General features: G+C 53.0%; 1 protein-coding gene across 6 annotated transcripts in view; it reads left to right on the top strand.

The window, feature by feature from the left end:
* Positions 1 to 12,977, top strand: part of LOC142022943 (uncharacterized) — a 62,498-nt gene that overhangs the window by 32,364 nt on the left and 17,157 nt on the right. For 5 of the 6 annotated variants that reach the window (XM_075013314.1, XM_075013316.1, XM_075013315.1 and 2 more), the window contains 5 exons: positions 462 to 583; positions 900 to 1,037; positions 1,175 to 1,241; positions 2,273 to 2,388; positions 2,705 to 5,982. In XM_075013314.1, coding sequence (XP_074869415.1) covers positions 5,081 to 5,893 — 813 coding nt within the window. In that variant the 5' untranslated portion in view covers positions 462 to 583; positions 900 to 1,037; positions 1,175 to 1,241; positions 2,273 to 2,388; positions 2,705 to 5,080 and the 3' untranslated portion in view covers positions 5,894 to 5,982. Of the gene's footprint in view, positions 1 to 461; positions 584 to 899; positions 1,038 to 1,174; positions 1,242 to 2,272; positions 2,389 to 2,704; positions 5,983 to 12,977 lie in introns of those variants that run through there. The other variant, XR_012648083.1, reaches the window with a different exon arrangement.

The following is a 12,977-nucleotide window of genomic DNA, read 5'->3' as shown; positions in this document are numbered from 1 at the left end:
GGCTGCGTTTGTATACAGAGGTTAAAAGGAGCCAAGATCTCTGCTTTCAGGAGGTCTCATTTCTCTGGGTAAAAGTGGAGTGTCCTCCTCATCACATAATTGGCTCCAGTAGTCTGACTCCTGGTAGTGGTTTTGCCTGTCTTCCCTTCATGTTTTTCTTTCTCCTGTGTTGGCCAGCATTATTTCTCTGTCCTTTGTTTTGTGCTGCCTCCTTATATGGGGCATTGGCAGGCATTCTAGGTTTGTGTCCTCACAGGCTAGGTTTTGAGAGCCTTAGAAGAGTGGAAGGGGTGATAGGAGCAAGGGTGGAGTTGTGACTGAGGTTGTTGACTTAGTTTCTGTTCATCAAGTTGGGCTAATATAAGTGGGAGAGGGAGGCAGGGATGAAGATAAGTTCTCAGATGCTAGTAAAGCTTGGTGTAGTGGTGACTCATGCTGGGCTTTTTCTGCTGCACTTGCAGAAATCCAGGAGCCACAGACAGAGGAGAAGCTGGCAGAAGTGGATCTGAGCACCCTGGCCATCTTCCTAAGGAGACATGAACAATCTTTAGCTTTGTGCCTTCTTTGTAACTGGCTACGAGTGGTCAGTTTTTCAATTCCTAACCTGTACTTGTATAGGTTTTTCATGGGCTGTCAGGTACCTGTGTGGGCTTGGAGCCCTTTGGGATAACGTCTGGGAAAGGGATGAGAATCTGCTGTAAAGAGTGACTCTTTTGGAAGTAGGTGCAATAAGCTACTTTGTAGTTGTAGTCCCACAAACGTAGGGGGAAGGGACTGGCTGATGTCAGAGCCCCATGGTGTGTGAGAGATGGGAAGAAGTATTCATGCGACATCACTGACTGAGATGCTAACTCTCCATCCTGTTTCCCCCCACCTTTTATTTTTTCTGGGTTTAATAGCAAGCAAACAAAGTCAAAAGGCAGAATTTTCTACCATCATGCAGGGGAAAGAAAGTGAGAACAGTGGCCCCACGAGCATTATCGATGCAGGGCAAGAGCCATAGAACTGGGAGTGGAACAGCTGCCACTGTCACAGAGGTAAGCGTCTGGATTGGCGAGGGCTCTTCTCGCAGCTTAGCTTACACTAGGTAGGAATGCCCAATTAGCTAAGGCCAGGACTTATTCCCACCTGGCAGCAATGGATATGAGGGAATCAGACAGGTCTCCATTTCCAGGGGCTCCTAATTTCTCTGAGTGGAAGTGGAATGTTCGCCTCAGCTGACAGATCCAGGATGACTCCAGGTAGTGTGTTGCTTGCATTCCTCTATTTCTCTTTCTTCCTCAATGTGTTGGCCTACACTTTTTCTCTCTCTCTTTTTCTTTGTGTTAGAAGAAATGGGTAGGTCTTCCAGGTATGCCTCCCCACAGGCAGGGTTTTAGAGCAATGGAGAAGTAGGAATGGATAAAAGTCACATGGAGTAGTGGGCATATGGGTTGAGCTATAACTGTGGTTGTTGATTCAGCCTCCAGTTCATGGAGAGGGGCCGATGTGGGTGGGAGGGGGAGTTAAGGATGAAGTCAAGATTTCAGACATCAGAGCTACGTCTACACGTAAATGCTACATCGAAATAAGCTATTTCAATGAATAACGTCTACACGTCCTCCAGGGCTGGTGCTGTCGACGTTCAACGTTGACGTTGGGCAGCACTACATCGAAGTAGGCGCTGCAGGGGAGCGTCTACACACCAAAGCGGCCTGCATCGAAATAAGGGTGCCAGGAACAGCTGCAGACAGGGTCACAGGGCGGACTCAACAGCAAGCCGCTCCCTTAAAGGGCCCCTCCCAGACACACTTGCACTAAACAGCACAAGATCCACAGAGCCGACAACTGGTTGCAGACCCTGTGCATGCAGCATGGATCCCCAGCTGCAGCAGCACCAGCCAGAATCCCTGGGCTAACGGCTGCTGCACACACTGACCATAGAGCCCCGCAGGGGCTGGAGAGACCATCTCTCAACCCCTCAGCTGATGGCCGCCATGGCGGACCCCGCTGTTTCGATGTTGCGGGACGCGGATCGGCTACATGTGCCCTACTTCGACGTTCAACGTTGAAGTAGGGCGCTATTCCCATCTCCTCATGAGGATAGCGACTTCGACGTCTCGCCACCTGATGTCGATTTCAACTTAGAAATAGCGCTCACCGTGTGTAGACGTGGCGGGCGCTATTTCAAAGTTGGCGTGGCTACTTCGAAGTAGCTGGCACGTGTAGACGCGGCTCAGTAGAGCTTAGTGTACCGATGGCTCATGCTGAGCTTTTTCTGGTCCCTTTGCAGGAGAATGATCCAGGAGCCGCAACCAGAGATGAAGCTGGCAGAAGTGGACTGAAGCAGCCTGGCCTTTCAAGGAGAAGCACACAGTTCTTAGCTAGTTTTGAAGAAAGCAGAATTCAGTGAGTGAACTGTCAGGTTTTGTAGTTGAATTTGTCAGCTGTACTCACTGTAGGTTTCTTCCCAGGTTGTCAGCCTCCTGTTTTGGGCATGGGGCCCTGTGAAACTCAGTCTGGGAGGGTCCATAATCTTGAGTAGAGAGGGACTATTTTGGATATAGGTGAAATGAGTTCCTGTCTAGCAGTAGTCCTAGGCTGGTAGTGGAAGGGGAGGGCAGAGCTTTGTGATGTGTTAAGTGCAAGAAGAGAGAATGCAGCCTTGCTGATGGAGATGCTAACAGGTGTGTGTATCCCCTTTGTTCCATGTTTCATTGCAAAGGAAGAGACGTTAAACATCTGATTCTACTTCTGTGACTTGATGGAAAAATTACTGAAAGTAGCCAGCCGGCAAGCATTATTGATGTGAGCAAAGAGCCATTTGTCTGGGAGCGGAGGACTGCCACTGACTGAGATAAGTGTCAGATTTGGAGAGGGCTCTGCTCATGGCTTCCCTAGCTGCAGCTAGGGACGCTGTGTTAGCTAAGGTTGTAAGCAGAGCTTCCTGATTAGCAGCTGTGGTCATAAGGGAGACAAGATCACCGTTTTCAGGGACTGCTTATTTCTCTGGGCACACGTGGAGGGGTCCTTCTCAGGAAGTGAATGGATCTAGGATGCCTCCAGGTGGTGACTTCCTTGCCTTCCTCCTATGTTTCTCTCTCTGCACTCTCACGTGTTGGCCAACACAATATTTCTCTCTCTGCCCTTGCCAGTGTTTATGCCGTCTCATTCAATAGGACACAGGCAGGCATTCTAGGTGTCCATCCCCACAGGCAAGGTTTCAACATCCCTGGAAACATAGGAAGGGGTGTAAATGGTGTGAGATGGGGATGAGAGAGCTCTGTCGTTTACTCAGTCTCTGTTCAGTGAGTCGGCCCAATATGGATGGGAGGCAGAAGGCACAATTTCAAGTCCATTAACAGTTGGTGCTCCGATTTTTTGTGCTGCTTTTGCAGAGGTGTCATCCAGGAGCCCCAGCTGGAAGAGAAGCTGGTGGAAGTGGAGCAGTCTAAATGTCCTTTCAAGAATGTTGAAGTGGGTGGAGGCTGAGGTTTTGGATGTGCAAGAAGACACTTGACAGTGCCAACTGACGTGCTCACTTTTTTCTCCCTTTTGTTCAATTTAGTACCAAGGGAAAAGGAATAAAGAGTCTATGCCCTGCCTCTCCTCCCCCACACAATGGAACAAGTGAGAGTGGTGAGCCTGTGAGCACTTTTGATGCCAGGGAGGAGCTGAGCAGGTGGGAATGAATCATCTGCTGCAGTCACTGAGATAAGTATCCCTTTCGCTAGGTCTCGGCTCACAGCCCACCTGGCTCCAGATATAGAGATCCCATTAGCAGGGCTTGGGCTTGTAAGCAGAGGTTTCTGACTAGCAGCAGTGGCTACAAGGGAGACAAGCTCCCCGTTATCAGGGGCTGCTTATTGCTCTGGGCAGGAGCATAGTGGTGTTATCCTCTTCAGATAGTTCGATCCAGTGTGTTAGCCAGCACAATCTCTTTTTTTTTTTTTCTGGCTTCTGTTTTGAGCCATATCTGTCCCCAGGACACATGCAGGCATTGTGGGTGTGTATCTCCATGGACAAGGTGTAATGGAGTGGGGGGAGTGCATGTGTGAGTCAGGCTGGATGTCCGAGGCAAGCAGCAGTTCCCAGTGGCTAAGGATGACCCTGGGGCTACAACTGGCAGGTAACACCTCTGCCTGAACAAAGAGCAGGGAGGAGCTGAGCTGGGTTTTTGAATCGGGGGCGGCAGTTAGAGGCTAGGAAAAGGGAGAGCTGGAAGGCAGCCAGCCTGAGGAGGGGGAAAGCTACACCCCAGAGGGGCACCCCTCGGGGTCTTCTCCCCAGGACAGGTTGGAAGGACTGTCTCTGGCTGCTGTGCTGTCGCTTCTGTGAGAAACTGGGCTTCTGTTGTCTAATAAACCTTCTGTTGTACCTGCTGAGTGAGAGTCACTCCTGCCAGCGGACGGGGTGCAGTGCAGGGGGACCCCTGAACCCCATCACACTGGTGTCAGAAGTGGGATGCACTGCACCCACTGATGAGCTCCCAGCAGTGGCTGACTGAGCGCAAGAGAAGGCAGGAGTCTCACCAGAGCCAGAGGGGGAACAGAGCCATTCCTGCAGCTGCTGCTGGTGAGTGGATACCCTGGGAGATAGCGGGGAGATGGATTATACCCGACTCCTGAAGGCAGAGCTAGCGGGGCTGTGCAGAGAGAGGGGCCTGGCCGTGGGGAAGGCGACCAAGGCTCAGCTGATTGCCCAGCTGGAAGAGAATGACCGATCTGGGGGGGCAGAGCCTATTCCGGCAGAAAGTGGCTGGTCAGCCTCGGGAAGCGTTTCGGATTCTCCGACAGGAGCAGGGGCTTGACGCCATCAGACAGACGCGGTGCCCGCCAGGTCGCGCTCAGCTAGCGGTGGTCCATCGCGGGCAGAGTCCCCCACCGCAGAGCTGCGACGGCTGGAACTCGAGGTGAAATTAAAGGAACTGGAGCACCAGGAACGGCAGAGGGAACACGAGCGCCAGGAACGGCAGAGGGAACACGAGCGCCGGGAACGGGAAAGAGAGCGTGAGCACGAGCGCCAGCTACAAGAGAGACAGCGGGAGGAGAAAGAACGAGAACGGAAGGAGAGAGAGCGAGAGCGGGAGCATGAGCGAACCATGGCAGAGGCGAGATGCCAAGAGGCCCCAGCTGCAGTAAGCGGGGAGAGGGCCAGACGGATCGGGGTGGCCAGTCACTTGGAGACGCGTGTGCTGGCCCAGTGTCAGGACGCAGGGGACATGGACGAGTTCCTTACCGCCTTTGAGCGAGCCTGTGAGTTGCATGAGGTTCCCCCAGATGAGTGGCTGCGGCACCTCACCCCCTTGCTGGGCCAGAAGGCCGCAGCGGTGCTCAGCCAGCTGGTGGGGCTGCAGCCTGGGGACTATGAACGGTTCAAACAGGCCCTGCTGCATAAGTTCGGGCTGACCACGGAGATGTACAAAAAGAAGTTCCAGGAGGCGCAGAAGAGGCCAGAGGAAACCCATGTAGATACAACCGCCCGCCTGAAGCAATACTACCAGAAGTGGGCGTTCGGAATGGAAGTGCAGTCCGTAGAGGACCTGATCGAGCTGGCAGTCGTGGAGCGATTCTACGAGATGTGTGCACCTGACCTGAGGGTGTGGCTCGTGGACCGGAAGCCGGGGGACTCACACGATGCAGGGAAACTGGCAGATGACTTCACAAACAGCCGGGCCAGGTTTGAAAGTGAGCCCCACAAAGAGAGGGAGTCCTGGAGAGACCGAGAATCTCAGAGAGACCGGTCCCTAACTGTACGACAGAGGGGACCACCTCTTGGGCAGGCCCAGGAAAGAGGGGCCAGCCACCCACCCCCCAGAGAGCCAAACAGAGCCCGGACAGAGCAGCCGGCCCGAGGGACACAACAAGACCCAGGCTGTTATCGCTGTGGGCGAAAGGGGCATAGAGCAGCCTAGTGCCCCAGGCTCCCAGACAGGTTGAGCAGGCCGGGGGGTCATGGAGTCAACTGGGTGGGGTCCCAGAAGCCAGAGGGGCTGGCGGCCAAGGCGGGTGGTGCTGACAATGGGCACTCGGATTGGGCCGAGTCCGCCCCACAGACCAGCTCCTCAGGGGGACCAAATGCTCAGAGGTCAGTTTACAGAGTGGGGGCAGCACTACCTCTGTGGAGCAAGTGTCTCAAACACCTCGAAGTAGATGGGAAAAAGGTCACGGGGTTCTGGGACACAGGCGCTGACATGACGCTGGCCCGACCCAGGGCGGTGGCACCGGGCTGCATGATACCCGATTCCCACCTGACGATAACAGGAATTGATGGGACCCCTTTCAAGGTGCCCATGGCGAGGGTGCACCTGAAATGGGGGAAGAAGGAAGGCCCCAAGGAGGTGGGCGTGCACAGCCAGTTGCCGGCGGATGCACTGATGGGGGCTGACCTGGAGAACTGGCAAGGTGAACGCCCTCGTGCCCTGGTCCTGACCCGTAGCCAAAGAAAACGAGGGGTGCGCTCCCCAGATTCAGGGGTACAGGCCCAGCCAAAGTCACAGGAGCCACAGGGGCCAACCCTGAGAGAAAGGGGGCCCCCAAAAACCAGATCTCACAGGCCAGGGGTGCTGGAGCCAGGCAGGGATGGGGGAGTAGCATCCGCCCCTGCCCCAGCGGAAGAATTCCAGACAGAGCAGCAGAGAGACCCCTCCTTGCAGAAGCTGAGGGAACTGGCCAGTCTCAGCCCAGCTCCACAGCTGGGGGAGGGCTGCAGGCAGAGATTCCTGTGGGAAAAAGGATTCCTGTACCGGGAGTGGGCTCCCAGATGCAAAGCGGAGCCATGGAACGTCCAGAGGCAACTGGTGGTCCCCCAAAAGTACCGGCGCAGGTTGCTGTACCTAGCCCATGATGTCCCGCTCACCAGACACCAGGGGATCCACCGCACCAGGAGAAGGTTGTTACAGAACTTTTTTTGGCCAGGGATCTTTGCAGCTGTCCGTCTGTATTGCCTGTCCTGCGATCCCTGCCAGAGGGTGGGGAAGGCCCGGGACAAGGGGAAAGCTGCCCTGAGGCCACTGCCCATCATAGAGGAGCCTTTCCAGAAAGTGGCTATAGACATAGTGGGCCCCTTCAGCAAGGCAACGCGTTCGGGGAAGAAATATATTTTGGTAGTGGTAGATTTTGCCACGCGATACCCAGAAGCTGTGGCCTTGACCTCTATCGACTCTGACACCGTGGCGGATGCACTGCTGTCCATTTTCAGCAGAGTGGGGTTCCCCAAGGAGGTCCTCACAGATCAGGGGTCCAACTTCATGTCGGCCCTACTGCAAAGCTTGTGGGACAAGTGTGGGGTCCGGCACACCTGGGCCACAGCCTACCACCCGCAGACCAATGGGCTGGTGGAGAGGTTCAATGGGACTCTGAAGCAGATGCTGAGAACCTTCATGAATCAATACCCCCATGACTGGGACAAGTACTTACCCCACCTGCTGTTTGCATACAGGGAGGTGCCCCAGGAATCCACAGGGTTCTCCCCGTTTGAGCTGCTGTACGGAAGAAGGGTACGGGGACCCTTGGACTTGCTCAGAGAAGAGTGAGAGGGGACGGCCTCTCCTGAAGGGGAGTCAGTGGTACAGTATGTACTGACCTTCCGGGAAAAACTCACCGAGCTCATGGGCCTGGCCAGGGAGAACCTCTCCATGGCCCAAAGGAAGCAAAAGGTCTGGTATGACCGTAACGCCAGGGCCCGAGCCTATGCCACCGGGGATCAAGTGATGGTCCTTGTACCTGTGCGGCGGAACAAGCTGCAAGCGGCCTGGGATGGGCCCTTCAAGGTTGTCAAACAGCTAAATGACGTGAATTATGTGGTGGAACTGTCGAACCGGGCCCACAGCCACCGGGTCTATCATGTGAACATGATGAAACCTTACTGGGACAGACAGAACTTGGTGCTGGCTGTGTGCAGACACTGGGAGGGGCAGGGGGATGATCCCTTGGTGGATTTACTCACAAGGACTGGAGCCGACTCCTTGCTGGAGTCTATTCCCCTCTCAGACCAGCTGACCCGTGCCCAGCAGACGGAGATCAAGGAGGTGCTGCATTCGCATCAACAGCTGTTCTCGGACAGACCTGGACGCACTGACCAGGCTGTCCACCGAATAGAGACAGGCACCCACGCCCCTATCAAGTGTGTGCCATTCAGAGCCACAGGGAGGACGGCTCAGGACATAGAGGGGGAGGTTAAAGACATGCTGGCTCTGGGGGTGATCCAACCCTCGTCCAGCCCCTGGGCCTCGCCTGTGGTGCTAGTCCGTAAAAAAGATGGGTCTGTTCGGTTTTGTGTGGACTATCGCAAGCTTAACGCCATCACTGTATCGGACGCCTACCCCATGCCCAGGCCTGATGACCTTTTAGACAAGCTGGGGGGAGCCCATTACCTCACCACCATAGACCTCACCAAGGGGTACTGGCAAGTGCCATTAGACGATGATGCCCGGCTCAAGTCGGCTTTCGTCACCCCTGTGGGGCTCTACAAGTTCCTGGTCCTGCCCTTTGGCCTCAAGGGGGCACCCGCTACCTTCCAGCGTCTGGTGGACCAGCTACTGAAAGGGATGGAGAGCTTTGCCCTGGCTTACATGGACGACATTTGCATCTTCAGCCAGACGTGGAAGGACCATGTGTCCCAGGTCAAGCAGGTGCTGGACCGACTCCAGAAGGCAGGTCTGACTATCAAGGCAGGGAAGTGCAAGGTAGGAATGGCTGAGGTGACCTACCTGGGCCACAAGGTGGGCAGCGGCTGCTTAAAGCCAGAGCCAGCTAAAGTGGAGGCTGTCAGAGATTGGCCCACACCCCAGACTAAGAAGCAGGTCCAGGCCTTCATTGGGATGGCGGGGTACTACCGGAGGTTTGTGCCCCACTTTAGCTCCATCGCAGCCCCCCTCACGGAGCTATGTAAAAAGGGAAAGCCTGACAAGGTGGTCTGGACCGAGCAGTGCCAAGAGGCCCTCTGCGCGCTGAAGGAGGCTCTGGTCAGGGCCCCAGTGCTGGCAAATCCAGACTTCAACAAGCCCTTCCTGGTGTTCACCGATGCCTCAGATGTGGGGCTGGGGGCGGTGCTAATGCAAGTGAATGACAAAGGGGAGAAACACCCCATTGTGTACCTGAGTAAGAAGCTGCTGCCCCGGGAGCAGAACTACGCAGCCATAGAGAAGGAATGTCTGGCCATGGTGTGGGCACTGGGGAAGCTGCAGCCGTACCTGTTTGGACGGCGTTTCACCGTGTACACCGATCACTCACCCCTGACCTGGCTGCATCACATGAAAGGGGCCAACGCCAAGCTCCTGCGGTGGAGTCTGCTCCTGCAGGACTACGACATGGAGGTGGTCCACGTCAAGGGGAACAACAACACCATAGCCGATGCCCTGTCACGCAGGGAGGGCCCCGAACTTCCCCAGGTCACTGGCTAAGTGACCCCGCTCAGTTCGGTCTGGAAGGGGGGAGAGATGTAATGGAGTGGGGGGAGTACATGTGTGAGTCAGGCTGGATGTCCGAGGCAAGCAGCAGTTCCCAGTGGCTAAGGATGACCCTGGGGCTACAACTGGCAGGTAACACCTCTGCCTGAACAAAGAGCAGGGAGGAGCTGAGCTGGGTTTTTGAATCGGGGGTGGCAGTTAGAGGCTAGGAGAAGGGAGAGCTGGAAGGCAGCCAGCCTGAGGAGGGGGAAAGCTACACCCCAGAGGGGCACCCCTCGGGGTCTTCCCCCCAGGACAGGTTGGAAGGACTGTCTCTGGCTGCTGTGCTGTCGCTTCTGTGAGAAACTGGGCTTCTGTTGTCTAATAAACCTTCTGTTGTACCTGCTGAGTGAGAGTCATTCCTGCCAGCGGACGGGGTGCAGTGCAGGGGGACCCCTGAACCCCATCACACAAGGTCTCAGAAATCTTGGAAGTAGGAAGGGACTCAATAGTGTGGGACAGAGCATGCAAAAGCAAAGTACTCATACTGACTTGGTTGCTGCTCATTGAGTGGGATAGCATATATGAGTTAGTGAGGGTTGAAAATACAAATTCACACAGCAATGGAGCTTAGTGTAAAGACGGCTCATACTGAGCTTTTTCTGGGGCACTTGCAGCAGAAACATCCCAGGTGCCCTGACCAGAGGAGAAGCTGGCAGAAGTGGGGCTCAAGCAGCTTGGACATTTTTCAAAGGGGATATGAACAGCCCTTAACTTTTTGCTTTCCTTATAAGTGGCTGATTGTAAGCAATCCATTTTTTAAATTAATTTTGTATTTGCTGCATATCTTTTCACAGGCTGTGAGCTTCCTATTTGGACATGAGTCCTAGTGGTACTAAGTGTGGGGAAGACACCATAGTCTGCAATGCAAAGTGAATATTTTGGATGGAGGTGCAACAAACTCCTTTTTAGTTGTAGTCCAATAGCAGTAATGGGAGGGATAAGTGGAACCGTGAGGTGTGTTAAATACCAGAAGAGGTTATGTGAGATGGCTGGTTGAGATGCTAACTGGTTCGATGTTCCCCTTTTTGCTGGGTTTAGTAGCAAGGAAAGAAGTTAACTGAATCTACAACCATCACATGGTGGAAACAGCAACAGCAGCAAGTTTGTGAGCATTATTGACACGACACTAGAGCTGTCCAGCTGGGAGCCGAGCTAAGTGTCGGGTTTGCGGAGGTCTCTCTTCGTGGCCCACTCGGCTCAGGGGAGGGACACTGTGTTAGAGATGGGTTTAAGCAGAGATTACAAGGGAGACAACTTCACCATTTAGAGGGGCTGCTCATTCCTTTGGGTAGGAGTAGTGTGTTGTCCTCAGCAGCTGGATGGATCTAGGAGCACAAGTTTTGGTGGTGAGTTGCTTGCCATCCTCCCATTTGTTTTTCTACTTCTCTTTGTCCTCTAGTGTGTTGGCCAACACAATATCTATCTCTCTCTCTCCCCTCTACTTGTGCCATGTCCTTCTATAGCACGTGGGCAGAATCCCTACAGGTAAGGTCTCAGAGCCATTTAGAAGTGGGAGAGCATTTAATCCCTGTAGGAAGGTGGAGCTTTTTGCTTTGTGCATAATGTAGTGAGAGTAAGTGTTCAGGTTATAGGTTTTTCTTTAAAGGTTGCCCATTTCCTGAAGGGGCATGAGGCCTTACGGTATTGAGACCATAGAAGGGACAATTGTTTGCAATGCAGAGTGACTGTTTGGGATATAGGTGCACCAGGCCCCTTTTGTAGTTGTAGCCCTATGGCAATAATGGGAGGGGCAAGGCCCACTGTGTGTTAGATGTGAGAAGACAAGGTTGTGGGACACTGCTGACTCCCACAGTAAATTGTCATTCTCCCTTACCCCCACCCACCACATAGTGGATTTAATAGGAAGGGACAAGAAGTCAATGGTTTAATCCCATCGTGATGGAAAGAATGAGAGCGTGAACAAGTAAGTGTCATTGATACTAGGAAAGCCATTCAGCTGGGAGCAGAGCAGCCACCAGTATCCCTGAGAAGTGCCTGGTTTGGGAAGGGGGTTTCTTCACAGCCTATATGTCTCAGGTTAGACTTGTATGCAGCGCTTCCCAGCTATCAGGAGTGGTTATGAGTTGTCAAGATCCCCATTTCCTGGCACGGCTTATTTCTCTTGGCAAAAGTGGGATGTCCTCCTCAGCAAATGGCTAGCTCCAGGATGATTCCGGGTAGTGTGGTGCTTCCATTCCTCCATATATTTGTGTCTCTCTTTTTTTTTTTTAACCATGTTGTGGTCTCTGTTCATGGACTGGATCTGATATAGATGGGAGAGGGAGTGAGAGGTGAAAGCAAGATTTAAAACAGTAGCAGAACTTTGTGTGTGTGTGGGATGGGGGTTGGGGGGGTGGAATCTCCTAGGAGGAGAATCAGCCAGGAGCCCTGGGAAGGGGTGAAGGTGGAAAAAGTGCATCTAAACATCATTCTAAGGAGATATTGAACAGTTCTTAGCTTTGTGCCTTCTGCATACCTTCTTGTGAGTAGTCTGTCATTTTCTAAATTCCTGATCTGTATTCTAATGTAAGTTTTGTCATACTATATGAGTGTCCTGACTGGGCACAAGGCCCTGTAAAGTTGAGTCTGGGGAAGGAAATAATCTTCTGTGCATAGAGACTATTTTGGGTGTACCAACAATGGGTGTCTTTCTAGTTCTTATGCTACAGTGGTAATGGAAGGGGGTGGTGTAGTCCTGCAATGTTAGGAACAAGAGGAGGTTGTTATGCAACACTGCTGCCTGATATCTTAACTATTTGTTTTTTTCCTTGTTCTGTGTGGCATTCCCAGAGAAAAGAAGTCAAGCATCAGGGTACTCATGGCATGTGAGGGGAAGCAAGTGAGATCAGTGACCCTGTGCATGTTAATGCTAAGCAAGAGCTGCCCAGCTGGGAGTGGAACAGCTGCTGTTGTCACCTGAGAAGTGTCTGGTTTGGCACAAGCTGTCCTCATGGCCCACCTTGTTCCACGTAAGGACGCCTCCGCAGCTAGGGAGACTGTGTAAATATAGATTTCTTACTAGGAGCAGTGGCTTTGAGGGACACAAGGTTCCCATTTTCAGTGGCAGCTTATTTCTTTAGGCAGAAGTGAAGTGTTATCCTCAGCAGATAATTAAATCCAGGAGGATGACTCCAGGTAGGGAGTTCCTTGCTGTGCTGCCATGTTTCTGTGTCTCTCCCATTTTTCTCTCTCCTTCATTGTGTTGGCCAATGTTGGCCTCTTCTTCCTCTGTCTTTTTGTCCTGGTCTACTTCATAAGTCTGCTTCTAGGAATCCAGTAGGAAGTAAGGGGATGCAAGAGTGGAGCTCTGTCATCATTGACTTAGCCTCTGTCCATCGTGTGGGGCCAATTATAAATGGGAGAGGAAATTGGAGCTTAGTATAGTGATGTGTCAGGCTGAACTTTTCTATGTTTGCAGAGGAATCCTCCAGGAGATCTGACAAGAGTAGACATTCTGCTTGACAGTGGAGCTGAGGAGTGCTTTGAAAGAGTATGAGCTGCTATAAAATTCTCTGTTCAGTATCTCTGTGATAAGGTGCTTGTTGTA

The sequence above is a fragment of the Carettochelys insculpta genome, chromosome 19, assembly GCF_033958435.1.
Source record: "Carettochelys insculpta isolate YL-2023 chromosome 19, ASM3395843v1, whole genome shotgun sequence".
Classification (NCBI taxonomy): Eukaryota; Metazoa; Chordata; order Testudines; family Carettochelyidae; genus Carettochelys; species Carettochelys insculpta.
Note: the sequence above shows the minus strand (reverse complement) of the source record. Positions and strands in the feature narration are given on the sequence as shown.